Source organism: Furipterus horrens, unplaced genomic scaffold (assembly GCF_987537825.1).
Source record: "Furipterus horrens unplaced genomic scaffold, mFurHor1.1.pri manual_scaffold_6, whole genome shotgun sequence".
Classification (NCBI taxonomy): Eukaryota; Metazoa; Chordata; class Mammalia; order Chiroptera; family Furipteridae; genus Furipterus; species Furipterus horrens.
In genome coordinates, this window is record NW_028327176.1 from 96,372,942 (window position 1) to 96,400,894 (window position 27,953).

The window sequence follows — 27,953 nt, forward strand, 5'->3', positions numbered from 1 at the left end:
TAGCTCTGACTGCACGTGCGCACATAGCTGCCCGCCGGAAGAATCGCTCCTGGCTGTGTTTATCTCGTTGAGGACCGAGTCGTCGGTTGACGCGCAGCGGGTTCCAGGCTTCCCGCGACCCCGCCCCGGCCCGGCCTGGCAAGGTAGCCTGGGATGTATTGATGTTACAAGAAAAACTGACCTCGAGATGCTGGGGATGTCCGTGCCCGGAGCTGGAGTCGTGGGGAAGGGGCTTGAGAGTGATGCGGTGGGGGTGGGGAGGGATCTAGGGGGATGATGGGAAAGAAGAATGTTAATGGGGTAGGAAGGGCTGGGAGGATGGTGAGGTGGCGCGTGAGAGAAACCTGGTGGCTGGAGAAAGCATTGAGGGAATTGGAAGGATGACTGGTTATTGAAGAGAACGGGGAAGCTGAGGTTAATGGAAGCGGGTATGTGGGGGGTGTCAGGCGCTGTGGGGGGAAGGGAGGTTGAGATGACTGGAAGAATCCAGAGATAGCGTCATGTACAGGGAAGAATATCTCTGGCCGAAAGAAGTCAATGACTATTAGCATTTTTCCCCTTAGCGAAAGAGGGAAAATGGAGAGATGTCGAATGGAGCTTGAAGTGGTGGGAAAAGGAAAAAGGAGAAAACTGCAAAGCTCTCAAGTAGAAAAGGGCCAGAAATGGGGAATGAAAATTGCAAGAGACCATGAAGGTAGCAGGCACATGAAGGGAACTGAAGACGTTAAGAATGTGGTAATTATGGAGTATGGGGGAAACCTGAAGATAACAGAGACCCTGACACTTCGGGGCTTGTTTCCCATGAGCTTGAGTTCTCTTCATGGAAGAGAAGCTAAGATTCTCTCTCCACCTTTGCATGGAATTGCTTCTCTCTGCCCCCATGAATTCTCTACGTTGACATAGCTAAAGGGGAGTAGAAGCTATGAGGGAAGGCAAAGGACTCCCATTCTTAAGTCCTTCAACCTCCCTACAAGTCCTGATCCAAGATATTTGGATTGAGAACAGGAGTAATAAAGAGCTCCTGCTGGGACTCCTTTCAAGTTTGGCAGGGTGGTTATTTAAAGCCTGGGGTGGGAGTTGAGGGAGGTTGGGTTGGGGGTAGGGGACTTACAAGCCAGCTGAAAGCCATGTCTCTTTTTTGCGAGGGGCCTCCCTTGCTTGCGCTTTCTCTGTGCCTGAGTTCTGCCTTGAACAGGGAGCAGATGATCCACACAAACACAGCAGGTGCCTGCCAGTGAAGGCAGTGCCAGCGGCAGGAGGCTTTGCCTGACTGAGCCTTCAGATGTACACATTGTAACTAGGTTGCGGGTTGTCTTAAAGAGATCGTGATCTCTTATACCTGGGTCTTTTTCTTATCCTGCCCAAGGCCATTTTTGCTTCCCTTCCTTCCAATGCACCCCCCCCCACACCCCACCTTTCAAGGACCCAAGTGGGAGAACAGCTGCTGGAAATACTTTGTCTTTACCACAATAGCAGGGTTAGGGAAGTGGCAGGAAAGGAAAACCCCTCCTCCCCACCCCCACGCCCTCAATCTACAGCAGACACATTCCTTTCTGCTTTAAATTCCTAGTTTTGGCAGCATACTAGGCCCAGCTGTCAGAGGAACTCCTTATGCCTGTGAGGGGCCCTCAGTGACCCCAATGAAAACAGCTCAGCTTGACAAGAGCTTCCTATGAGGGGCTAACCATCCATGGTAACCTGGAGGTCCCTGTCCTGGATCCCACCATGTCTTAGAAAGGGGATCTATTCCACTCTAAAAGCCTAAAAGCTTTTCTGCTTGGTAGCACCCATGCCAGCTTTCAATGGACTCTCTGGGGCTGGCTAAGCTATTAATAGCTCTGAGTATTTTGAGATCCCTCTCCCCACCTTTAAGAGTACAGAGATTCTTAGAGAGGTGGCAGTAAGCAGAGCAGAGTCAGAGATACAAGAGAACCTATCAGCCTGGGAAGGGAGCTTGTAGCTTGTGCCAGACCTTGGTCAGGGTGGAGCCTCCATGAGTGAGACCTTGAATAGAGATTCTGAGCTGGCAGGTCGGAGTGGCCCCACCCTTTGCTTTTGGAGAACAGAGAACCAGGGCTAGCTCCTTGACCTCAGCAGCTCCTCTGGGGCAGAGCCTTGAGCTGTGGAGGGGTGGTGTGGGAGTGACACCAGGGTGACACTTAAGAGTCACGGGCTGGTCCTGGGCAGAGTTCTAGTGAGACAGGCAAAGAGCCTTGCCTGAGTAGCCTGTGGCCTCAATTTGTGTATAGGTAGCAGAGGCCGCAGGCCGTGCCGGGGGGGCATGTTGCTGTGACCAGTGGCCCAGGGGATGTTACGGTGGACAGTGCACCTGGAGGGCGGGCCCCGCAGGGTGAACCATGCTGCTGTGGCTGTTGGGCACCGAGTATACTCCTTCGGGGGTTACTGCTCTGGTGAAGACTATGAAACACTGCGTCAGATTGATGTGCACATTTTCAACGCAGGTAAGCTAATGCTGGGAACATCCCTGGGTGCCCACATCAGGGAGGGAAATAGGTGGTTGAATGAATTTTGGTGGTGGTCCCTATGGCCAGAGGGGATGAGAAGATAAATATCTTGTTTGGGAAAAGATAGCTGAGCTGAACTGTGCCCACAGTGTCCTTGCGCTGGACAAAGCTGCCCCCGGTAAGACCCACCATCCGTGGGCAGCCTCCTGTGGTACCATACATGCGGTATGGACATTCAACCGTCCTCATCGATGACACAGTCTTCCTTTGGGGTGGGCGGAATGACACTGAAGGGGCCTGCAATGTGCTCTATGCCTTTGACATCAGTGAGTATGACTATGTTCTTCCAAATGGTGCCTGATGGGGCTGGGAAGGTGTTGGCTGGGCTGGGAATAGGGCGCCCCACAGTCTCAGAGGAGTGTCAGTGGTCTTCACCTGGCCCATCCTCCCTTCTTCAGGTACTCACAAGTGGTCCACACCCCGAGTGTCAGGAACAGTTCCTGGTGCCCGGGATGGACATTCGGCTTGTGTGTTGGGCAAGACCATGTACATTTTCGGAGGCTATGAGCAGCTGGTAGGTCTGGGAAGAAAGCAGAGGTTTAGGGTGGGAATGAGAAAGAAGAAGGGGAATTGAGGATGGTGGAATGGGAGGCTTTGGCTTATTTTGCAGGTTTTCAGGGGAGGGGTGGAAGGTCAGAGAGTGACTACTGACCCCATCTTGTATTCCTTCCTTCCCTTCTTTTCTCTTCCCACTCAGGCGGACTGCTTTTCCAATGACATTCACAAGCTGGATACCAGCACCATGACATGGACACTTATTTGTACAAAGGTTTGCCCTTTCTTTTTTCTCCCAGGTCCCCACCCTCAATTGAAGAAACCCTAGGAAGCTCTTAATAGTGAGAGCAGATCCTCTCCCAGCCTTCGTGCTCACCCTCATCTCTCTGCTCCTGCCCAGGGCAACCCTGCACGCTGGAGGGACTTCCACTCAGCCACAATGCTGGGCAGTCACATGTATGTCTTTGGGGGCCGTGCTGACCGCTTTGGGCCGTTCCATTCCAACAATGAAATTTACTGCAACCGCATCCGAGTCTTTGACACCAGGACTGAGGCCTGGCTGGACTGTCCACCCACTCCGGTGCTGCCAGAGGGACGCCGGAGCCACTCAGCCTGTGAGTGTCTTCTGTGTTCCTGTGGACTCCCCCTTCCTGCCCATTGCCCTCACACTCTTGACATTCTCCTCTCTTTCCAGTCGGCTACAATGGGGAGCTATACATTTTTGGTGGCTATAATGCAAGGCTGAACCGGCACTTCCATGACCTGTGGAAGTTTAACCCTGGTAAAGGACACTGCCTGTAGGGGAGAAATGAGGAGCAATTGAGGGGGCAGGAAAAGAAAGAAATAATCCTGAGTCAGTAAGAGGTTGAGGTTGAAGAGGATATCAGTTGGGCAGGTATTACATCTCCATATAAACTTCTCTTTAGTGTCCTTTACCTGGAAAAAGATTGAACCGAAGGGAAAGGGGCCATGTCCCCGCCGGCGCCAGTGCTGCTGTATTGTTGGTGACAAGATTGTCCTCTTTGGGGGTACCAGGTTAGTAGCAGAGAGGGGAGGACTCAGGGAAGGGCCTAAGTTTGTGATGACTAACATGGGAGGCATTTGAACAAGACAGTCTCATGGGTATTCTTTCCTCCTCCTTTCATCTCTCTTTTGCTCCTACAGTCCATCTCCTGAGGAAGGCCTGGTAGATGACTTTGACCTTATAGATCATTCTGACTTACACATTTTGGACTTCAGTAAGTGTACTTATTCCTAAAGTGCTCCTGCCATCAGGGTCCCTGTCTGTGGGTGGTGACATCCAGGACCAAATCCTTTCCTCAGCTTTGACCATCTCCCTCTCTCCCATTCCTCTTCTTAAGGCCCTAGTCTGAAGACTCTGTGCAAACTAGCTGTGATTCAGTATAACCTGGACCAGTCCTGTTTGCCCCATGACATCAGGTATAGTGAGTGGTTGGAAAGGAGGGACTGGCGTGAGGGTTGAGTGGCAGCATAAGCATGACCTGATTAGCTTGGTCTCAGTATGGAGGAATAGAGTTTTTGTTCTGCTGGAGATGTAGCATACTTGTGGAGAATGAGGTGGAAGGAGATATAAACTGCCTGCTAGGTAAATTACATGGGGGAAAAAATTGTTTTTCAAACCAAGCTCAGAAGCATCACTTAAAAATTTTTATTTATTTATTTATTTTTTTGAGAGAGGGAAAGGGAGGGAGAAAGAGAGGGAGAGAAACATTGATGTGAGAAGGAAACAGTAATCAGTTGCTTCTCCTACATAGCCTGACTGGGGACCGAACCTGCAACCCAGGAATATGCCCAGACTGGGAATTGAACCAGCAACCTTTAGCTTTGTAGGAACTGCACCCAACCAACTGAGCCACACCAGTCAGGGCTTTTCTTTCGTTCTTTCTTTTTTTTAAATTGATTTGCGAGAGAGAGAAACATTGATTTACTCTTCCACTTATTTATGCATTCATTGGTTGCTTCTTGTATGTGCCCGGAACTGGGATCGAACCCATAACCTTGGCATATCGTGACAACACTAACCAACTGAACTGTCTGGCAGGGCAAAAGCATCACTTCTTGAGCTGTGAGCCTATACAGTTGCTTTTGTTAACATGTTGAGAAAGTTTGACTAAATCTTAGAACCTAGCTGCAAAGTAAAGACAAGTTCCAGAATTAAGAGAAGTTCTTCCTAGCTACATTTCCCGTTGGATTTCATTCTTAGGTCCAAATCAAGCACTGAAGGTACTTTGTGTATAATTGTGCCCTTCTGGGTCACTCTGTTACACGTCCCTCTCCTTGTATCAGTTCAGTTTGACTCTTTACTTGCTGAGGGTCTGTGCACGAGGCTGAAGTGGTGGATCATAGGGTGGCCCAGGATTGACATATATGCAGGTACCTAATACCAAGTAGACTATAGTGAGGGTCTTGGCATAAGGAGGCTCTTGGTAAATCTTTTTAGAATGACAGAACTGTCAAAAGAGAGACTTAATTTTAATATGCTAGGATGAATGAGGAAGGCCTCTGGGGGGATAGGAGAGCAGAATCAGGCTCCCTGAAAGGGATGGTAGTTCAGAGCAAAAAAGGGCATTCCTGATGTGGAGAGGAGGAGGAGCTTCCTGGTTGTATCAGCAGAAGAGGAAAGGTAGGTTGGGAACTTTATTGAGATGTGTACACCCATGATTTTCTCCAGGTGTTAGGCACAAGAATATGTAAACATAAACAGGAAGTCCACATGAGCTTGCAGGTGGAGTTGTGGGTGGTATTGGATTTGGTGGTGGGTGGGACCTGGTTGTTAAACTTAGGGCTGTAAGGAAAAGGTGGCTGTGGATAGTTAATTTTTAAGGAAGTTGAAGGCACTGGTGTATTCATAGTTTTCTTAGCAGTGCTGGGCTTGTGGGGTGGATACTCCTTCTGTCCTTTATGCCTGTCATTGTTGGCTTTCCAGGTGGGAGCTGAATGCCATGACCACCAACAGCAATATCAGTCGCCCCATCGTCTCCTCCCATGGGTAGGAGGAAGTTTCTGCCGACACCCCTACTGAGCCTGCTCTTGTCTTCACTGCCCCTGCCCATCTCTCACCTGCCTGCCCCTTTGGACCCTGATTTACCTCTACATGAAATTGTTGGACTAGAGGTGTTTTTAGTGCTGTGAACTCAGTGGGGAGCTGTGGGGGGGGAGGGCTAGTTCCCTCCCTCCTTGGGCCGAGGGCCCCTTCCCTTGGTGCTCTGTCCCATCCACCTCCTTCCAACTGCTCCTGGGACTCTGCTCTGCCCCAGGCCGGCCAGGCTCTACAGATAAGTGAAGGGAATGGGGAGAAGGGAGAAGCAAGCAGTGTCTGGGCCTCAGAAGCTTCCCCCAAGCTCTGTTTTCACCCCCTGCCCCTGCTTAAGCCATGAGCACTGACTGGGAGCTAAGAGAAGTTGCAGCTATTGCCATGAAACCTCCTTCTCCCTGACGTGGGGAAGGTGAGGACCAGCAGATAATCCCACCCCCTCTTCTTTGAGCTGTTGCTGTAACCCTGGCGTCCTCAGCCAGCTCAGATTTTATAAAAATGAATTAAAAACCTCCAAACGCAGTATCTGTTTCTGTGGAATGAGATTGCCAAGGGGGCGGGTGCTCTGGTTCTGCCCTCTCAGCCAGGAGTATTTGCAAACGAAAATACCACTGCGGCCTGACTCTAGCTTCTCTGGCGCTGAATCCAGGGCCATGCGACAAAAAGGTGGCGACGTTCGTGAGTGGGACCCTTCTGGCCTACAGCTTCCAGGCCGTCCTCCCGGTTCTCGGACGGGAGCGGAGCCGTTGGCCTGTTGGGCTCCGGGCACCACCCCAGAGCTGCCGGAAGAGGCGGGGTAGGAGCCGCCGGAAGAGGCGGGTCAAGAGACCCCAGAGCGGAAGTATTACCGCTTGTCTTTGCTGCGCCAGTCGAGCCAATGCCGAGGACGAGTTGCCGCGTTGGGACGACCTCCGAGTCACCCGGCGGAGCCCGGGATGGTGGAGTGGACGACGGGGGAGTGGGGCCCGGGGACCTATGGAAGGGTGAGGGCGCGGGGCGCGCGGGGTGGGGAGGAGGGCCAGATGTGGGGCTTCCTGTCTGGTGCGGTCTTCGAGCCTGGAGCTCACTTACGGTGAGCCTGCTCAGTTCTCTGAAAGGCCAGCACGAGGAGCGTCCCCAACGTAATGGGAGGTGAGAAGTGAGAGGGGATGCTTCCTGAATGAGGGCATCCTGAGCAGTTTTCTTAAAGGGAGGATGAGGAATTTTCCGCAGGGAGGAGACGCATGTACAAAAGTATAGAGTCAGAAAAGGGCATGGGTTCTGGGGAAGGGTTAGTAGGTCAAGATTCTAGAAATTTAGCAGACATTGAGCATCTGTGTGCAAGCACAGTTCTAGATGCTGGAGATACAGTCATGAATAAAGCAGACAAAAACTCTTATAGAACTTATCTTTTAGAAAGGGCAGTTAAAAAACACGTAAATTTAATATGTTAAAAGGTAATAAAGCACAGAATTGTATATTGTAAGGGGAGAATTTTATGACGTGAATTATATCTCAATTTTCCTAAAGTCGGTATGGGTTATGGAAAGAAAGCAAGCAGTGGAGGTTGCAATTATAACTAATCAGAGGAGGCCTCACTGAGTATTCGACATTTGAGCAATGGTTGCAGGAGGTGAGGCAGCAGGCAATAAATGTATCTGGAGAAAGTGCTCCGGGCAAAGGCAACTTCAAGTACAAAGGAACTGAGGTGGGAACATATCTTCCTGCTCAGGAACTCCTAGGAGGCCAGTTGATGAGAGGAGTGGGAAGGAAGAGATTAGTAGGAGTTAAGATTAGATGCAAAATGGGGGCTACGTCTCATGGGGGGGCCTTCAGGCCATTTTAAAGCCTGAGCAACATGGAAAGCATTAGAGAGTTTTGAATTCTGGAGTGAAAAGTATTTGAGTGAGTGATGAGGTGGGAGTGGTAAGATCAGATTTGCATTTTAGCTGTTTCTTTCAGATTGAAGTGGGGAGCATAGCTTTGAGAGGAGTGAGACTGGAGGTTGGGAGACCAGTTAGGAGGCTAGAGCACTGATTGAAGTGGGTTGCTGAGAGTGAACTAGAACATGGCAACAGTAACTGGGTAAGAGAGACAGGCCCTTTTGGAGAAACCTGTGAAGGACTACTTTAAAAGAGGGTGAAAAAGAAGGGACTGTGGCGTGGTCCACCACTGGCCTTACATGTACACCTTTCTTAGCAAGGTGAGGCCCCAAGATAGCTGGAACAGTTGGAAAGTTAGTTATCAGTGTAGCACCACTACAATCTGTGCTGCCTGAGGTCTATAGTTATTGGTTTGATGGGGATATTGGAAAGGATCAGTTACTTAAGGAATGAGGATGGGATGATGTCTTTCCAGCAGTGGGAGGTGCTGAACACTGTCCCTCTACTGACCTTCACCCCCTTCCACAGATACATCTAACATGTCATTTGAGGAGTTGTTGGAATTGCAGAGCCAAGTGGGGACCAAGACTTACAAACAATTGGTAGCTGGAAACAGCACTAAGAAGCAAGGTTCTAGGCCACCTGTCCAAAATGCATGTGTGGCAGATAAGCACAGGTGAGGAGGAAGGCCTGCCCCAGGAATTGGAGGATACTGGGACCTTGAGTAGGTGTCTGCTTTCTCAGGTGGCAGATGGGAGACCTTGACTGGAGTCCCCTTAACCCATCCTTTAATTTCTCCATAGGCCTCTGGAAATGTCAGCCAAGGTTCGGGTACCATTTTTGCGTCAAGTTGTTCCCATCAGTAAGAAGGTGAGAAAGCGACAGAAAGTGCTTTCTTGTGAAAGGAGACTGAAGTGTTTTTTTTTAAGTATTTTCTCCATTCTCTCCAAAGGTAGCCCGGGACCCGCGCTTTGATGATTTGTCAGGGGAATATAATCCTGAAGTGTTTGACAAAACGTATCAATTCCTGAATGACATCCGAACCAAAGAGAAAGAGGTGTGCTGCATGAAGCTGTTTCACAGGGTTCTGAGGTGTAGGAAACTAGGGTACAGGTTAGAGAGTCTGGCAGAGGGAACCAGGAGCATAGTGATGGGACAGATTTAATTCTTCCTAATTTGGTTCTTACATTCAAATTCTGGCTTGTCAGTTTACAGCTGACCATTGGCAAGTTACTTAACCTGGCTTTGCTTCATTTTTCTAATCACAAAAAAAGATAGTAATAATTCCTATCTTATGGTGTTAGTGAATGTATGTGGACCTCTTAGAGTAGTGCTTGGCACAGAATTTTAGCTAACATTTACAGAATGCTAATGATCCCATTGATTTCCCACTGTGCAGCTTGTGAAAAAGCAACTGAAGAAGCACCGTTCAGGGGAGGAGCATGAGAAGCTGCAGGTGCTGGTTCAGCGAATGGTGAGGGAGTTGGCATTGTGGGTGGGTGGTAAAAGTAGTTCAAGGCAAGAGGTGATTTATAGTCCCTCCTATTCATTCACCTCATCTTTGCTCCTCAGGAGCAGCAAGAAATGGCACAGCAAGAACGAAAGCGGCAGCAGGAGCTGCGCCTGGCTCTGAAGCAGGATCGGCGGGCTCAGGCCCAGGAGGGCCATCGCCCATACTTCCTGAAGAAATGTGAGTGGGGCACAACTGTTACAGGCTAGTTATAGGGACACGGGGTTAGAGGCCATAGTAGGGTACTATCTTGGGGGTCCATGAACTCCCTAAGGAAGGTGTGAGACTGGATCCTATGGTAAATAGGAGGAAAGTGGAGAGACAGTAGGGAGGTATTACTTGTAACAATTTTTGTTTTCCTCATTAGATTAAGGACAGGGGGTGTCCCTTTTATCTCTGTCCTACCCTGACATTTGCTGGGCTGGGCATATAGGAGCTAATGGTTGAATTGGGAAAGAATGGAATCAGAAAAAGTCAATTTGCTTCCATACACCAGTGAACTCTAAACAAGTTGTGTACCTCTGCATAGGGGTTGAGAATTATTGCTGGGGAAAGGGAAAGAGGGGTGCTTCCTCCTTTGCTCACCAACTTTTTTCCCCTCTGTTATATAGCTGAGCAGCGCCAGTTGGCCCTAGCTGAGAAGTTCAAGGAGCTGAAACGCAGCAAGAAGCTAGACAGCTTCTTGAGTCGAAAAAGGCGCCGAAATGCAGGCAAGGACAGGAGACATCTCCCTTTGAACAAAGACTAAGGAACTGTCCTCAGCTCTGCCACTGCCCCAGTAAGAATTGGATCTCTGGGGACAGACTTGGGCTTGGCTGGTGCTGGTTCATTCCCATTCACAGAAAAGGATCACAGCTGCCCTTCAACTAGATTGGCTCAGAAATGACTAAGGGGTTCTTGAGGGTTCTTGGACTCGGGGATGGACAATAAGAACAGCTCAGCCTTCTGCCATGCCACACTTACTCTGCTTGGCTCTGGCTCATCATGTCCTCATGCCCTCCCATCTTTGCCTTAAACCAATGATTCTGACATAAGAAAAAAAGGATTAGTGATTTTAAGGCTGGTGAAGGCCATGCAGTCTGTTGATGGCTCCAAGGACTGGGACTTTATGTGGAAGCCAGTTCATAAAGATTCTTGTCACTCATCTCTTTATTCTGCTTTTTGTGTGGGGTTTGTGGGTTGCCTACAAATACTGTCTGAGTGGGTCATGGTTGGGGGGGGACGACACAAAAACCTAAGGACCCTACAAAGTGGGAAGTCAGATCAGAGATCCCTCCTGTTTAAACCCAAAAGATGACATGATCATTTAAAGAGTAAACCAACCCCACAACTCATTACTTTCATTTTGGGTGCAAGGGGAGGTAGGAAGTAGGGGCAAAATGCTTGCCCGATGATGTAAGCATAGCTGGCTCTCCATACTGTTTGTGTCTGGGATTCATACTTCCCCATGTGGACTGGGAAATCCTGAAGCTGACAGTTCAGTTTAAAGTGGTTTCGGGTTGGTAGTGCCTCCAGGCACCTGGCAGAAGCAAATGCAGGTCTCTTCAGGACTGTCCTTTAAACCTAGACCTCAAGGAATTACTTCAGATAAGATTTCAAAGACTATGAGTTAATGAAATACAAAGTACACAAAGAAGGAAGCCACTATGAGAAAGTCAGGACTCCTGGCTGGATGGCTGAATTTGGACAAATCAGGCCAGAGGCTGATGGTGTGCTAAGGACAGTGGGCAGCACAGGAGCTGGACAGCAGATAAGAACATGCCAAGTTCTGGGGCTATAGCAGGTGAGTTCTTTCCTTAAGAAGTGTTGGAGATCTGTGCATTGCAGATGAGCAGGTAGGTCCCCTGTGGGAGGCTGAAGATGAATAAGGAATTGAGGGAGTGCAGTGAGGAAGACTAGTGGTGTGGAGCTCAGCCTACCAGGGGCCCTGGGGATGGCAGCAGCACAATATTGGAGTGGGAGAAAGACCCATCTTGTCCCTTATGTGCGCTGCATGCTTGCCTGATTACGAGAGCCCAGGGGCTCTCTGGGTTTCTGGTGGAGAAGGATATGGCTCAGAAAAAGCATGAGAGCCCAGAGAAGGGCAAAAAGCTCTGGACCCTAAAGGCTACCTCAAGAATAGGCATGGCCTGGACCAATAAGAGAGTAGGCCGTGATCTCTCACACAGAGGTGGAGAGGTGCCCACCTGGGAAACTGCAGCAGCCCCAGTGTGCCCGGAGCCGCCATAGCCTGAGCCTGCTGCTGCCTGTCTGCCTCATGGAACAGCGCAGACCAACAGGATGGCTCTGCTGTGAGACCCACTGACAGCACCACAGGGCCACCCTCTGCACAGCAAGGCAGGTACAGGCCCTCTGTCCACCCAGCTGGCCCTCTGATTTGTTGCCTTGTTCTGGGCACTTTCACCCTGACTCCCAAGCCCTGACCTCTTTTTCCCTTACAGATCCTATTCCAAATCTCAGTCCTGGGTGGCACCCAGTTCTCTCTGGCCTCTGAGCCCTCTCTCACCACCTGACTCACCCCTTCACCCGCCTCCTTTCTTCCGTTGCTCTCTCCTACTCACTTGGCTGCAAGAACCATGGACTCGGGATGCCTGGGCCACTCCTTCCCTCCTCCCCTGATGGCCTCTGCCAAGAGGCAGAGCTCCACCCCTGGCACTGGGTCCCCTAGCCTGACCCTCTCTGCCTCAGTGAGGCGGTGACAGGGGAGCCAGTCATAGTAGCACAGGCCTACCTACTGGGCTAGCTGGGGTTTGGCTTTGGTGACAGTGGGCAGCTCTGCACAGCCAGAAGGGGGGTAGCGAGGAGGAGCGTTCCATCTAGGTCTGCTTCCAACCCAGATCTTAAAGCATCTGGACAGCACACAGGCTCCTGGGTGCCTTCAAGTGACCTCTTATCTCACCTTCACCCTGTCAGCCTTACCCAGGGAAGGTGCACTTGCTGCTGGGTGTGGTGGCCACTGGCAATGCCTTCACCATGTCAAATGCTCCCACACTAGGTGCTAGTCAGGATCCCACAGTGACTGGTCCAGGTCCACAAAGAAGGAAAATGGAGCCTTGCTTGTTAACCTGCCCAAGTTATGTGCCGTCCGGCGTGCAGCAAGATGGGCTTGAGTCTCCAGCCTGCCAGGTGAAGGCACTTCTGACCACACACCCTCTGAGAAGGGGTAGAGAGCCATCCCTGTCCACTTCATCCTCTGCCAAGAGGGGGTTGCTAAGTCACACCTGACTCCCTACAACTTCCTCGCCAGGCTGTCATCCTCACGCTGGCATGAGGGCCTCAAAACCAGAGGACTCTTCCCTTTTAGCCAGTAAAGTATCCTCTGCTCCTGTAGATCCCTAGTAGTCACCACACAGGCCATGTACTCCAACACCTGCATTTTATTTCAGTAGAAAGCCCTGCCTAGCTCTGATCCCATCTCCAGGGCTACCGAAAGGTAGAGAAGCTCTGGGTGACGGTGCAGGAGGCATAGGGCACACCCCGAGATCGAATCTGCAGGGTGTGGAAGGTGAGGGGTGGATTGGGGCCTGAAGAGCCCGGGTTCAGGGACTCAGTATGAGGCTCCATCACAGTCACGGGGACTGCATAGGACAACATCTGGGGCCGGCCATCATGGCGTCTCACTGTGCCCTTGCCCAGGAGGTGCAGGATGCAGGAGAGGACATCGGTACTGTTGCAGGCAGACCCCTTACCAAGGCTGCTGACCAAACCCTTGGGAGGACATGGGCCCTTCTGCCAAGCCTCCAGCACCTGGTATGGAGAAGGAAGGGGGAACAATATGTCAGAGACCCACCTTACCCCACACCTGGCTTCTACTCCAAGCACAAGCTGCCAGGGCAGTAGGCTCTAAGGACACCAGGTGCACCACTACCTCAATCTTCACACCGACAGGCGCCATAGAGAACCATAGGCTTCAAATGTGGACCCACCTCTCCCTGTGGACCGTGATGCCTCCACCCCGAGGCTCCCTCACCCACTGTCCACCCCCACTTACCAGACAGACAAGGTGGTCAATGTGCAGTCCCTCGTCCCCATGGCCCTTGAGGATTCGGACGATGAGGCAGTTCAGAAGATTCCGTCTCTTCTCCAGGTTCCGACCATCTTCATCTTCAGCTTTCAGGTACGTCTGAGGTGGGATGAGCCACACATTGCCCCTCCTTGGCCTGGGCTCCTCGCTGTCATCTCGAATCTTGAGCACACCTGAAATATGCACTAGTCACTCGGTGGGGTGACCCATGACGAGGCTGACCCTGGCTCAGGCCCCTCTGCCTTAAGTATGTACCTCCTGGGACATCCTTTTGCTCGTGAAGGTCCAGGGGGCCTCTTGAAGAGGTAAGAAGCCCAATTGCCTGATGCAGCATGTCTGGAGAGAGCCCCGAGAGCGCCAGCAGACTTTCCACGGAGACTTCCTTAGAGAAGAGAAGGGAACTTCAGGGCTGCCCCAACAAGTGGAGCGGGGAGGGTGAAGGGAAGGAGGATGGGAGTCAGTTTAGGAAGAAAGCTGAGAGACAAGGTGGGAGAGAGCAGGGAGGAACAGACAGCTGGGCCACCTTCAGGTCGTTGAGATACAACAGCAGCCACATCTGCACGGTGGACACATGCAGGGTCTGGTCCCCAAACTGTAGCTCAGCCCGACCCAGCCACGTCCACTGCAGCCGCCTCTGCGGGCTCTGCTCTGGGGCAGGGTAGCTCTGACCTATGAAGGATCAGGAAGGAGGGAGACTAAGAGTGGGGAAAGGAAGGAGCTTGGGCTGGAGAGGGCACACTGTCGGTTGAGCTTTGCCTCCACCAGCCTCTGCAGGGTATGCAGCCCAGCATTTGTGGGTACTGGGTACTGGCCTGAGCCTTCCGGAGCTCAGCCTTCTCTGCTGTCTCCCACATGAGCCCCAGGCACCTGGGAGCCATTGTGTGAATAGCCCTGTACCAGGCAGGCTCTGATCAGGGCCTTCGAGGAGTTCCCCATTTTTTTAGGGAGACAAAACCACAAAGGAAGGATGGACAGGGGTTCCCATCAACTGGAATATCCCTGAGAGAGAAGCCAATGTCTCCCCCATTAGTCTGGGACTCCCTGAGGGCAAGTCTGTTTCTCTTCCCCCTCTGTCACTGCCCAGCCCAGGATTAGTGCCAAGTGGGGAGCTTAGGTTACAGTGACTGACCGGGAGCCAGACATCTACCACTGAGGGAGAAATAGAGCCCTTTCTGGTGGCCTCAGGTGCCTCCTGCCTCCATCCTCCTCACCACCCACAAAGACAGTCCTGGGTCTTATTTTAAGGACAGAAGAGGCAATATTCTGGGGATCTGGTGCCTGATAACTTCACCCCTCCACCCAAAACCCAACCTTTTGCCCTTCCTTCTCATATCCACCCCAAACCTAGGTTCTTCCCCAGTATCCCAACCTCTTCCCAGCACCCACTTCCCACTGCCTTGCTCCTCACTCTTGTTGTAGAAGTTGGAGTATCGGTTCAAAGTGCCCCTCAGGTAGGAGGGCAGGCAGGTTCTGGGGTTCAGTGTGTGGCAGATGGAGGCAATGGGCCAGTAGTGTTGTGACAAGACTAGCACAGACACTTCTGGCATTGCCCCTTCATAGTAGAGGTCCTCGTTCTCCTCTTCTGTCACACCTGCGGCCGCTGCTGCCCCGGCTTCCTCTTCACACTGTCTCTCATGCTCCTTGCCACTGGCCTCATGGCCCACCTGAGGATGGAACACAGGGTTCCCAAAAGCCAGGGGGCCTCCTCTGGTCTGCTCCATGCTGCTCTTCTTCCCTAGCCTCCCATTTGCTAATCCCTTCCCTGGCACCCACCTGTATTTTCCTCTCTATGTCCTCCAGCTTCAGAAGCTCCTGATCAAGCCGCTGGAGCTGATAGACGTGGAACTGGCGCTGCAGCTCCTCAGAGGTGCTCAGGCACTGCAGCATCTGCTGGGGGAGGCGGTTGGGGAAGCAGGGCCCGATCTGCTCCAGCACGGCCCCCTCCAGCCAGCTCGAGCCCAGGCTCAGGAGACGGTCCGCCATGTAGTGCCTGCAGCACACACAGCCCAGGCCCGGCCTCAGTGTGGGCACTCGGCACGGCCTAGCCCCCCCACTCCAGGCCTCCAGCCTGCCTGGGCCCTAGACTCCCAGGCCCCAAGAGCTGGCCCTACCCCTGTCATCCTGCCTCCCCCAACTCACTGCCTAGGTCCACACTCACTGGTAGTAATGCTCAAAGGTGGTGGCGATCTCCAGGCCAGAGAAGATCAGGACGGTTTCCAGGCATCGCTGCAACTGCGCCAACATCTCCATGCCCCTGGCCCCACCGATCCGGCTGCCCTGGATCCACTGGTCAATGTGCCGGGCAAACTGCTCACACACCTGGGCGGTGGGAAGAGCGAAGGAGAACCATGAACTGGCGAGTGGAGGAGGTAAGTGGGAGTGATGAGGAGGATCAGACACAGTGGATGTGAATGGTTTAAAGCTTCATAAATTGGTCAACACTTTCATAAAACTGTTTCAGAAAGTCATTAACAATTGTGCAAATCAACATGAACAATTCTGAAGTGCTTTTTTAACACTGAGCATGTCTTAAAGTCAAACTAACAACAATAATTTAATATGAGGAAATAAGTTATGAGCACAAAGATGGTCACGCTGCAGTTACTGATGAACAGAACCACCGGGAGCAACCAGGCAGCTGCTGCCCACATTCCCACTGCACTGTTCTCTGTGTGCCAGGGAGCTTATCACATTTTAGTTTCTTTATAATTTGCTTAACTCTGTGTCTTCCCTAGAAGACTGTACATTTTTGAAGAGAGAGACTTCCTTTATTTACAGCTCTTACCACAGTGTCTTAATACATTTTAAGCACTTGTTAAATATTTACAGGATGATGGGAATGGGGGAGTAAATTACAGTACATCCATTAGAAGGAATTTATGCACAAATAAAAAATGAGGGCAAATAGCAACACTGGAAAAGGCTTTTAATGTGATGATCAAGAAAAGCAGAATAAAGCATTTTAGCTACTCATGAGTAAACTGTTAAATCATGCATTCAAATCGGAGAAAGTATATCAAACTATATTAGGAATGCCTGCTGTGGGTAACTTATTTTTTCCTTTGAATTTTTTTTTTAAAGATCTGATTTATTTATATTTTAGAGAGAGGAGAAGGAATGGAGAAAGAGGGAGAGAAACATTGTTCTGTAAGATACACCGATTGGTTGCCACTGGTACACCCCCATCTGGGGACCTGGCCTGCAACCCAGGCATGTGCCCTGACTGGGAATCGAACCGGTGACCTTTTGGTTCACAGGCTGCTGCTCAGTCCACTGAGCCACACCAACCAGGGCTTTTCCTTTGAATTTTTGATAACACGGTTATATGCCAATACATGTTGCTTGTTGAATGGGCCGTTTTGAGGAAGTGGGGAATGGAGAGTCTGTAGGAAGAGGCCCAGGGCTGGGGTAAGGTTGGGAGGCTTACATGGGCAGCTTTGAGAAAAGGGAGCTTCAGCAAGGCCCCAGCACAGCCGCTCTGCAGTGCCAGCAAGAAGGCTGCCCGTGGCCCAAACAGCTCAGAGCTGGACTTCTGTAGGTTATTAAAGTGTTCACAGTAGCGTGGCACAAAGTCATCATCCCACCAGTGTGAGGTCAGAAAACTGTTCACCTGGGGGAGAAGGGGCAGCAGCGTGAGGAGGCAACCCAACTTGCCGCCATTACAGTTCCACCGTCCCTCCCTGCACCCGCCCCTGCCTACCTGCCCCTCCACTGCAGTCTGCCAACAATGGGTCAGATTTTTCAGGATGCTGCTGGGAAGCCCCTGGGTAGCCAGGGAGCTCCAGTCGTGGCTTCTGTTTCTGCCCTCTGTGGAGACAAAGGGAGGGGCAGAGGCAAGGTGGGGGCAGCCCCTCAGCTCCTGGGTCCCCATTCAAGGGTGAGCCCAGGGCCTTTCCTGACATGTTGCCACTCCAAATCATGCTCCTGGGTGGGGTGACACACACCCAGAAGATGAACAGACTGAGCAGAGGGGGGGGGGTAGGGTGAGGAGGGGCAGAACCTGTGTATGTGAATGGGGACAAACAGGATGCTACCCCTACATGAGCTCCTGCCTGAATTCCTTGGTACTCACTGGACTGAGGAGCAGCCGCCACCGCAGCAAGCGCCTCACAGGGCTCCACATGCACCAGCAGGTGGGTGAGGCGGCGCACCCTTGAGGTGAAAGCTGCCGCACGGCTCTGGGGGTTGTGAGCAGCCTCCCGACACTCCAGGTACTGGTCCAGCAGCCAGCCCAGAGGGCTGATGCCATCCTCATCTAGAGGTCAGGAAAAACAAGCCAAGGCAGAGCATACCTCCAGGGTAGTGGGAGAGGTTGGCTGGGCCGGAGCATAGAGAAAGGGCAACTAGACAGAAAAGTATGGGGAAAGGAGGTGGCAAGGTCCCTTCTGACCTTACGGTGTCAGCTGGCACCTGAGAGACATGGGAGAGAAGGTGGTCCCTGGGCTATGAGAAGGGCACTGGGGTTCCAAACAAACATGCAGGTCCCAAAAGGGCCAAGAGTAAAACCCAGGTGGCTCTAGGGCAGAACAAGGAGAGGCCAGTTAGTGGAGCAAACAATAGGATGATAAAGAGGACCAGGGGTCCGGATGCTTACCAGGGGAGGTGACGTTCTGCACCAGGGGGCTGACCAGGGCCTCCCAGCAGGTCTTGCCCAGTGCTTGGGCAGCTTCGTTGTCAGGAAGGAAGCGATCAGCAAAATTCTGCTCCTGGCGCAGAGCCCCGTTGAGTCTGGAGATGAGTGAGGGTGGAGGAGGAAGGTATGAGGGGCTCAAGGCCTGAGTGACCCCAGTGACCACCCAGACTGAGACTGCCAACTCAGCCCCACAACCAGACCAAATCCCCACTCAATATTTGACAACTCCCCATATATTAATTGGCACAGCCCACTCCCAATGTTACAGAAACAGGGGAGTCCAAAAACAAACCCCATAGTTTGTGGCTGGGAGATAGGGAAAAGGAAGCAGCTTTCAGGATGCCCTTGCATGCCTGGAGCTAGTGGCTGGAAACATTGTTGCAAAGATCCGCTTTACTTCCAAGGCTCAGGTCTGGGAGGGGTCTTGGACTGTGGGCTGGTACTGAAGAAGGAGACAGAGCCTACGTAGGGTTCTATGAATGGTCAGAACTGTTTGCAACACCCACTGCGTGAGAGGACGCAGTGAGGGAGGGAGAGGAGGCAGTGAAGACGATAGAAGCAGCTGCGGACATTTTGGGCTGGCTCTGGCTCTAGGAGGCTCTCTCTCTGGCCCTCACTCTCTGGCTCTCGCTCTGGTGGGCTCCCTCCATGTGGCTTGGAGGGGCAGGGGTCTCCATGCCGCTTTAAGAAGAGGCTCTTGCCAGGCTGCATTGAGGAGAGGAGATCCGCGCGGTTTGCAGGAAGAAGGCAGTTTGCAAGGAGGCTGAGAACCCAGGCGGTCCTGCATTGAGAGCTGGAGGGCACCACAGCACAGAAAGGACCTCCCCAATCAGAATTGAGTGATTGGCAGCTACTGGTAAAGCTGAACTGTGTCTAGAAAGTAGGGAAACGGTGTCTCTGACTTCCCTAAGACTGGCCAGGTCTGGGAGGGGGAGGCAGGACTATCTGTAAATAAACAATTCTTTTTCTTTTCACCAAACTCTGGTATTCAGAGTTATAATTCTGGCGGCAGGCAATCGGGCCCCTAACTAAACAGCCCGTGGGTTCTGTTTCAATCAGAGCAGCCCAGGGGTTCTGTTACACCAGCCCACCAGAGAAATCTCTTCTTTTTATTATTTCCTTGCCTCCTGAAACTGCAGAACACAGAACATTCTAGCCCCTCCACAAGCATGTTAACTTTCTGTTGTACCCCCTCCACAGAACCCATCAGCAGCCATCTGTAATACTCTCACCTTTTACACACAGGCACACACACATGCTCACACACACCTAGAACTTAGGTGCAGGAGGCTCCTGCGGTCCTCCATGATGTCCTGGCTCCAGGCCTGTGCCCGAACCACATAGAAGAGGCGTGTGTGACGACAGAGCTGTTCCCGAAACACTGGCCAGAATGTGGGCTTGGGGCCCAGGATCTCCAGCCCTCGAATGCGCGTGTTGATACCACCCTGCAAGGTGCACAGGTCTGTTGTGACCTGGTCCACGTTCTCCTCAGGAGGGGCCGGAGTCACTGCTGGAGCTGCTCACAACCCAGGCTGGAGCTCTGGCCCAAGATCTACAACAGCTAAAGGGCAGAGCCCCATGCCCAGGAGCCACACATCACACTCTGCTCTACCTGCTGGCAGCGCTTTATGCGAATCTGGATGACTGGCCAGGAACTGTTCAGATTCTCCAGGAGGATCACCCGGCTGGCGGAGGGCATCACGTTGACCTGGTGGAGGACAGAGATGGCTTTCGCCTCCACACGTATGCATGAGAGTGCTGAAAGCACAAGTCTGTTCCTGTCCCCTCGCTGTGTCCCTCCCTTCCCCAGCCCTGGGAGGTGTGGCATCCTGACCCTATTTGGGACCTGATGCCGTCACAAAGGCACAGGGATGAAGGACCATTTTCTCTAGGGCACAAGACAGGGAGGAATGTCAGTCTGGGCAGGAGATCCTATGAAGGTGGTCTAATGGCACAGGGGTCCCTACCGAGTTGAGTTCTGTGTTAAGAGAGTTGGTGCTGTCGCCCCCGAACACCACCACCCTGGCCGGCATGTAGCTCGAGTCCTCACTAGCCACCAGCAGAGTCAGCTGCCTGGAAGCAGGGAAGAGGAACCATTAGAACTGGAACCAGTCATGTCCTTGTAGACAGAGCCAAGAAGACCCTTTGGTCATGTTCATGGGGGCAGTGCTTCCCCCCAAACAAACATGGAAATCGTGAGAAAGTGTAGGTGTGGCCAAGCAAGTGCACAGAGCATGTTACCTGATGAGGACGCCCTGCTGCATGTGCAAGGTGATGTAGTGGGAGCCGGTGCTGCCGTTGGACTCCCAGTAGGTCTTGGGGTTGCGGTCCGTCAGCCTGCTGGCCCGGTGCGGGTTGGAGGACACCTCCACCTTCTCCCAGCACTTGTCCTCCTTCACTTCCACACTGGAGCCTGGGGACAGTGGGAAGGGGTGGTGGTCACAGCCTGGTACATACAGGTGGAGGGAAAAGAGATGCAGGGAGTAATGTGCAGACAGGCACAAACCCTGGCACAGATATCTGAGGAACACGTCGAAGAAGGGGATGTTGATGGGTCGGTGGGTTCGCCTGTGGTCTTCGATCTGACCCAGCACCATCTGCAGCCAGAACATCAGAGAGAAGGGGCACAGGAAGGAGGGAGGAATGTGGAGAAACACAGAAACACATGTGGAAAAAGACCCAGCAGCGATGGGACTGCATCCATAACCCTGGCAGAGCAGGTCCAGATGGGGCAGAAGTGCAGAGAACAAACTCGCCCAGGTGTACTAGATTCACCTGCCTGTCTCAACTTCAGAAACACACCCTTCTCCCCTCCAGTGCCCGGGTTTCTATTCTTACCCACAAGCTTCCCCTGTCCTTCCTCCTGACCTGGATACAGCCTCCCAGGATGTTGGTGGTGAGTTTCTGGTAAAGGTGGGCATGCTTCTCACACTTGAACACCATGTCCCGCAGCTCCTGAGCCAGGTCCAGCTTTCCCAGGTGCTTTCCCAGGGCTTTGGAGATGGCGTCTTGGGCTCCCAGCTGATTCAGCACCACGGCATAGTCCCTGCTCACTGAGGCCAGGCGGTGCAGGAGGAAGATCAGTTCCTGGAGTACCTAGGATGGCGGCAGGGAACGTGAATAAAGGGAATAAGGCAGAAGCCACAAGCGCATCCACAGCAGTGTTTACTTACACCAGCTGGGTGCTGGGGCTACTGCAGTGAACAAGACGGAGTGAGGAAGGGAAAAGACAGGGATGGGGAAGACACAAAGGCTGGGTGGAATGAGAGAACCAAAGACAAACTGAAATGGAAAAGCCAGGAGATGCTCTGCCCCCTAGGGTTCTTGACTAATGATTATGTTTGCAAGAGGTACAGAGAGCATCTTTAGCTTGTTTCTTTACAGGCCCAGCTGTCCCAAGAACCAGCTGTGGGGCTGCATTTTCAGGTCCTCAGGCACTAAGCAGACAGCTGTTGGCAGGCAGGAGGCTGAGAGGGACCAAAGGAGTGTGTGCACACTCAAGTGAGCCCACCTCTGAAACTAAAATCTGGGTAACAGCCACAGGTGTGCACTGCAGACATCCACTGCCACCATGACCCTAGCTTTCTGACCCTTTCCCAAGCCTTCCATGCCCAGGATGTCTTTGTGGCAGGGGACTCTGGGATGTGATGGTCCCCTCTGCCTCCTTCATCCCCCTACCCCTCACCACAGGCCCAGCCGAATGGGAGCCACTGAGGCTCTTAATGCAACATGAACATAACCTTTTGTGTATAAAAGGATATGGCAAATAAGAGCATACATTTGGGGGAAAAAAAGATCATATATTTGGGTTTGTTTATATTTGCATAAGGAAACACAGGAAGATATAAAAATACAAGTGGTCACCACTAAGGGGCGTGTGGGGGGCACTGGGAAAACAGGAACTTGGGTGGGAGTGAGAACTGTCAGTGCCTTGTTATATCGTTTTGATTTGTGAACTGTGTGAATGTATTACCCATTTAAAGAAATAAAATTCAATTTTATAAACAAAACCCACACCAAGGGCACCAAGGCTCCACTGTGCCCTTCAGAGCGCCACCCAGGCCTGCCTTGTCAGAGCTGCCTTGCACCCTCTGCCTTCAGCATCTCCCCCAGAGCAGGGCAGGGATACCTCTCGGTCAGTGTCTGGGGACCGCAGGCAGGCCATGCAGGCGTCCATGGCCTCATGCCAGGGGAGCAGCAGTGCCTCAGGGAAGTCCACCAACCGCCTCAGGATTCTGGGGAGCAGGGGAGGGAGGAGAGATGTGCAGCGATCCTTGGAGACCTCCTTCCCCACCCCACCTCTCCCCACCCCAGCACCTCAGGACGGCCAGGTGCAGGGGCTTGTTGGCTGCTGGAGCGTCCAGGCTCCGCATCAGCACAAGGAAGGGCTGGGGCTGCCGCTGCAGTGGCAGCAGCAGTGACTTGACCTCGCTCTCCTGAGTCCCCTCTGAGCTGAGGGCTTGCTCCAGATCCAAGACGATTTTCCCAGCTGACCCGAGACCCTCCAGCAGAGGTCGCAGGGGACTGCTGGGGCAACGCATTAGGCGTTCTTCTGCTACAGGTGGAGGGAAGTCACAGGGTTGGCCACTGTTAGTGACGCACGGAATCAGAGAAAGACAGATTCTTAACTCTCAATCTTGTTTCCTAATTTCTCCTAAAAATTTTTTTGATTTGTTTTGTGCTCATAGAAGTTAGGTTTTGGGCTCTCATGACAAATTTTATATTTTACATCCTTAAATTTGCAAAGGAGCTTCCTGTCTACAAAAAAAGCAGAGCATTTGCCTATATCTAAAAGCAAGCAATAACTTGTTTTCCTCTACAATAGAAAACATTAAACGTGGGAGGTGGGCTTTTTAACGTTTTAAACCCTCAATTTTCTAACTTCAGACTCTCCTTCAGTCTTTGGAGGGAGCACAATGTCTGCTGCTCTCGTTCACTGCTCATCTCCAAGTTTGACTTCTCTGAGGTGTCATCTCCTCTAAACGGGGCTGCACAAAAAAATCAGCACAGACCTCTCTCCTCTGTTCATGCCCTCCTAGAGCCCACTCCGCAGAGCTGCTGTGTCTGTTTGCTACCCCACCTTTCAGTCTGGCTGCATCTGCTGATTCCTGAGGCTGGGCCTGGGCTTCCAGCAGGGATGGGTGAGCTGCCTGCCCTGCCAGGGCCTCCGGCATATACTTCCTGTAGACATGGCAGTTAGGCAGGTCCCTGAGAGTGCTGTCATCGAGTCGCTGTGGCAGAGCCAGCAGCAGGTCCTGGGCCAACTCCACGGGCACAGATAGCTTAGCCAGGATCTCGTCATCCAGAATCTGTCACCGGGAAGAAGCTCTCACTGCAGGCAGCCCTGCCAGCACAGAGGCCCCAGGGGCACTTGGTAGGGGTGGGAATCTCTGCATGTACTTTCTCCATCCTGAAGCTCTCATGGCTAGCAGCTGGCTCCTCCCAACCAGCTCGCCGACACTGCCAAACATTTTAGATCCCGCTGTGCAGTCCCTTACACTGCCACTCTCCACACTCACCCTGAGCCTTCCACATGCTCTACCACAGTCCAACCTAGGCGGGAGAGCCCTCCAACTCTGTCTCCAAGCCAGCTCACCTCCTCATCCAGGTGCTCCTGGAGGATCTGGAGAACCTCCTGATGGTCAGGTCCATCTAGTTTCTTGATGAAGAAAAGGAGCTCCCACCACTCAGCCTGGGTCAGGTGCTCATGCTCCTCAGTGTCCTCATCCTCAGGCAGCACGAAGGGCACGGCATAGAGCTCTGTCATGGGCTTCCATCGCCAGGAGGGCAGGGCTGTGGAAATGGGTCACAGGGCACAGGGATGTCACTGCCCAACCAGCCAGACCGCTGCTCTTGTGCTCAAAGCTTACTCTGGCTTCCTCTCTAGGCTCACCTATACCCTCAGCTCTACTGACCACTGCCCGCTGGTACTCATCAGCCTCAACCATGTCCTCAAGGTCTTCCCTGAAACCCAGAATCTCCAGCATGTGCCAGTGTACCCAATAGGTGCGGCCTGTCGATTCCCACAGCACCTGGAAGATAGGGAGGAAAAAAGAGGAAAGGGGAATAGAGAGCTCACTTAATGACTGGCTGTGGTCCACGATGAAGACATACAGCCCTCAGGTGACCCTCGTCCAGGTTTGAAAAACCTTCAGATAGCAAAGCACTGGTGTACAGAGACCGCGAACACACACACACAGGATGTGTTCCCCTCCTGACACTGGCTTTGCCTCTCCTCTTCTCACTTATCCTTGATGGCTTAAGCCCCTATCCTTCCTCCTGGCATCAGCCACCCTGCCTCCCTGACCTTTGGGAAAGCCTTGCTGTATCAGTTCCTTCCTGGGAAGCTTTCTGACTTCATAAGCTCCTAAGCCCAGATTTTCTCAGTCCTCTAAACATGCCCATTTCTCAATTGCTGACCCCACCTCCTTGACCATTTCAATTCCCTTGGGGATTTTTCTCTGGGTGACTTGCCAGAGTCAACTGCCTGTAAGCTCCAGCTACATGCCACCAGAGGATTTAACAGCGGGTGCGCCAGGCATGCGCCCTGGGCCCCGACTTCTGAAGGGCCCTGAAAAACCCCAACTTTGCACTTTTTTCTAATGACACCAAGTTTGGTTTTATTACTATGCTGCATAAAATATGGTTAACATGTATTTTTGTTTTCCCTGTCTCTCTCTCTTTTTTAAGGGGCCCAATATTTTCCTCTGTGCCCGGGGCCTCAACCAACCTTAATCTGCCTCTGTGTGCCACCCAAAAAGATTACCAATAGTCTCCTACCACCATGCCCTTGCTCACCTGCACAGGAGGCATGCCACTGTTGCTCTGCCGGAACTCGCCCTCATCCCCAGCACTGACCTCCTCGTAATCATCCAGCATCCGCACTCGCATCCCTGGCTGCAGTGTATCTCGCACATATAAGGCATAGGTATTGCCACTTGCGAACTCAGAGCGAGGGCGAAACCACCTTGACCTACTGAGGGAGGGCTGGGCCTGTGTGGGTGGCAACCCTAGGCCTGCATCTGCCAGCTGGGGCTGGAAGATGGAACTGGAGGACCGAGCTGAGGGGCCCTGACTGCTCAAGGCCCAGTCCCAGCGCATGACCTGCACCAGCTCTGAGATCAGGGTGCCCATGGCCATGCTGAATTCCAGCTCCAGCCGACTCTGCTCCCCACTCAACTCCTTGGGAGCAGAGCTGTTCTGGGCTCCTGGTTCTGCAGCTCTGCCATTCAGCTGATCCAGGAGGGAGGTGACATGTAAATAGCGCTTTACCAGGGAGAAGAGCAGCCTTCCTGGGACCTGTAAGAGACCACCTTTAGCCCCTCTCTCCACACTGTCCTCTAAGGAGAGGTTTAAAGGCCTGGTTCCTAGATTTCCCTAGCTCCACCCCCAATGCCCCCGACAGAATACCTGTGGCAGCTGAATGCCCTCAAAAGACATGGGGTGTTCAGAGAGCGTGGCCTGTGCAAACAGAGCCAGCAGAGCACAACGGCTGTCAAAATCCAGGTGTTTCTCAATGGCCTCTTGCTTGCTCAGTGACAAAAGTATCTGGCTCCGGGTCCCTGTAACCCACACCCCAATCAGTAACTGCTCCCTAATTTCACCCTTCCTAGGCATCTCTCCTAGATCCCCCTACTCCATTAGTCCAGTTCTTTTTCCACCACATTAGGAATGACATGATTTGCTGATTTGCTTTGAAAGCCAAAACTTTGACAGAAAGCCAATTAATGTGAGTTTTTTGGAAACTCAGTCTTTCCACTTTCTGCAGAGATGCTCAAACCTACCTCCCCACCTCCTTTTCTTCCATCTCTAAGAGAAAAGCAACAGATCATTTATGTAACTGATGAGATCAGCCACTCCTGCTACAGTGTACTGTGAGGCCCTAAGCCAACCCAGCTTCTCTCCTGCTCTCCCTTCCTTCCCACACTGCTCCTCACCAGCATCATGAGAGGCCAGGGCTTGTATCATCCGGCCCGCGCTCCAGCGAATCTGATAATCGGGACTACTAAGCATGTGCATGAGCAACTCCAGGACCCTTGGGTCTTTGAAGACCACAGTGAGGGGCTCAATGCTGGCATAGGCACTGAGCACATGGACGGTGTGAAGCAGGGGAGCAGGAGGGACAGTGCCCACACACTCCTCCAGCTGCCGAAGGGCCCTCTGAATCAGGGACTTCACATCGGTTTCCATCTCCGCCAGTACAGATTGGTCCAGGGCCCCAGCCTCCCCTGCAGTCTCCCGGGAAGGCCCAGTAACTTGGCCATCCTCGCCCAGCATCTTATGGCAGTTGGCATAGATCTCATCATTGGACATCCATAGCAGGATGTGCTCAGCTTTGTAGTCCACTTGGCCCCCTTCCCCATCCTCCCCACGCCTCAGGACGAGCCAGCGGATCTGGTACTCAGGATGCCCATCGCGGCCCACTCGCTGGCGGATCAGCTCATCAGGATAGGCATGCAAGCCGGGCCCCAGCGGCACTCTGAATTCCCTGTAGCGGAGTTCCCCCACCATCCTGGCACCTGGGACAAACAAGGAAGAGAACAGGCAAGTGAGAGTGAGGGGGAGGTCAGAAAATCAAGGACATCCAGATGAGGGGAGGCAAATGTGGCACCAGCTGCTGGGCTGGGTTGGGTAAAGCAGGGACCAGGAGTTGCCTGCTGCTGCCTGGGTGCGACCAGACCTAAGCAGAGGAACACTGGGGTGTTTGTTGTCAAAGAACACATAATTTGGGGGCTAAAAGGAGGGTCTAAGGCCCTCTAGCCAAGTGGGTTGGTTTGGAGCAGTGGGAAGGGGACAGTGGGAGCTGGACAGCCTTAGTTACAAGGGAATCCCAAGGCCCTGGGACAGGTGGCTGCAGCCCAGGGCAGGGTGTATTGGGTTGGGGGTTAGGGGTGGGGGGCGAGGGGCGGCGCTGAGGAGTGACACCAGTGTGTATGGTAAGCTCCAACGCCTGAAGCACAGGAGTGTGAGTCGCAGAACGAGACCCAGAGAACTAGCATAGGGCGCATGGCGCAATGATTGAGGAGGGGCTGGTGGGCTGCAGGCGCCTGTGACCGTAGGCACTGGAGCAGCAAGGCCAGTGGGGGCAACGCGAGACCCCGGGGGAAGTGCGCAGGAGACCCAGCGGGTGAGCATGAGGCTTGGTGGAGGGTCACAGACCCGAGAAGCTGAAGTGGGGGAGCACGCGCGACAAGGTGGGGGTGGGTGGTTGGGGCAGGATAAAGGAGACTCCCGAGGCACAGTGGTATAGGGGAACGCGAGGTCGGATGCGGGGAGAGCTCGGGGGCCTAGTTGGGTGAGGAAAACCCCGGGTAGGAGCAGGGGGGGCCGCGGTGGAGCTCCGGCCACCTCAGAAGTCGACGGGGGTCCTGGTGCGAGGTCGGTCCTTCTCTGAGGTAGGGATGCAGCGCAGATGATGGCGGCGACGTTGGCTGGCAGATTTGGGCTCCGCCTGGGCCCCGCAAGGGGGTCGAGGCAGAGGCGGGAGGGGGCGTGCCTCCGCAGGACAGGCATGGGGGGAAGGGGTGTGGCTTGCAGGGATCCAGCGCCCTGGGGTTGGGCTACCGTCAAGGCCAGTGCCCGCAGGCCTGTGGTGGCTGGGGCGGGGCGGGGGAAGAGAGGGCAGGTCTGGTCCTCAGTCCGTCTTCCCACTTGCCCAGCGCCTTGGCTGATTCCGCTGCACCCAGCGCAAAGCTAGGGGCCCTGGGGCGGAGCCGTGGGTGCCACCTCAGCGACACGAGGCTCCACCTCCTCCTCTCCGCCCTGTCCTTTTCCTGTCCTCCCTCCTGCCACCGGAAGTGCCTTCTCCGTTTCCCCAAGTCAGAACTGGGTAAGACCTTGTAGGTCATT

At 53.0% G+C, this 27,953-nt stretch overlaps 2 protein-coding genes across 3 annotated transcripts; one reads left to right on the plus strand and one right to left on the minus strand.

Annotated features, from left to right (window-relative positions):
- The first annotated feature begins 13 nt into the window (after positions 1–13).
- KLHDC3 (kelch domain containing 3) lies at positions 14–10,599 on the plus strand. The gene is made up of 15 exons (XM_090282441.1): positions 14–143; positions 2,250–2,462; positions 2,615–2,791; positions 2,924–3,039; positions 3,223–3,294; positions 3,421–3,634; positions 3,715–3,801; positions 3,947–4,055; positions 4,185–4,258; positions 8,466–8,613; positions 8,741–8,807; positions 8,890–8,994; positions 9,337–9,411; positions 9,510–9,627; positions 10,059–10,599. The coding sequence occupies exons 2-15, from the start codon at positions 2,309–2,311 to the stop codon at positions 10,193–10,195; spliced, it is 1,653 nt and encodes a 550-aa protein (XP_090138567.1). The 5' UTR covers positions 14–143; positions 2,250–2,308; the 3' UTR covers positions 10,196–10,599.
- A 2,207-nt stretch (positions 10,600–12,806) lies between these two features.
- CUL7 (cullin 7) lies at positions 12,807–27,699 on the minus strand. 2 transcript variants are annotated; one of them, XM_090282443.1, is made up of 26 exons: positions 27,453–27,699; positions 26,042–26,623; positions 25,515–25,666; positions 24,903–25,403; positions 23,998–24,136; positions 23,701–23,897; positions 23,185–23,413; positions 22,422–22,659; positions 22,234–22,339; positions 20,973–21,200; positions 20,611–20,701; positions 20,346–20,517; positions 20,072–20,177; positions 19,717–19,812; positions 19,374–19,549; positions 18,066–18,199; positions 17,544–17,726; positions 17,172–17,278; positions 16,899–17,081; positions 15,630–15,790; positions 15,245–15,461; positions 14,880–15,135; positions 13,995–14,140; positions 13,727–13,853; positions 13,439–13,644; positions 12,807–13,194 (listed from the first exon to the last, which is right to left on the minus strand). In XM_090282443.1, exons 2-26 carry the CDS (start codon positions 26,613–26,615, stop codon positions 12,871–12,873), a joined length of 5,049 nt encoding a protein of 1,682 aa, XP_090138569.1. In that variant the 5' UTR covers positions 26,616–26,623; positions 27,453–27,699; the 3' UTR covers positions 12,807–12,870. The 2 variants fall into 2 exon arrangements, with proteins under 2 accessions (XP_090138569.1, XP_090138568.1); XM_090282442.1 differs by having other exon boundaries at positions 20,346–20,701.
- Positions 27,700–27,953: the final 254 nt, after the last annotated feature.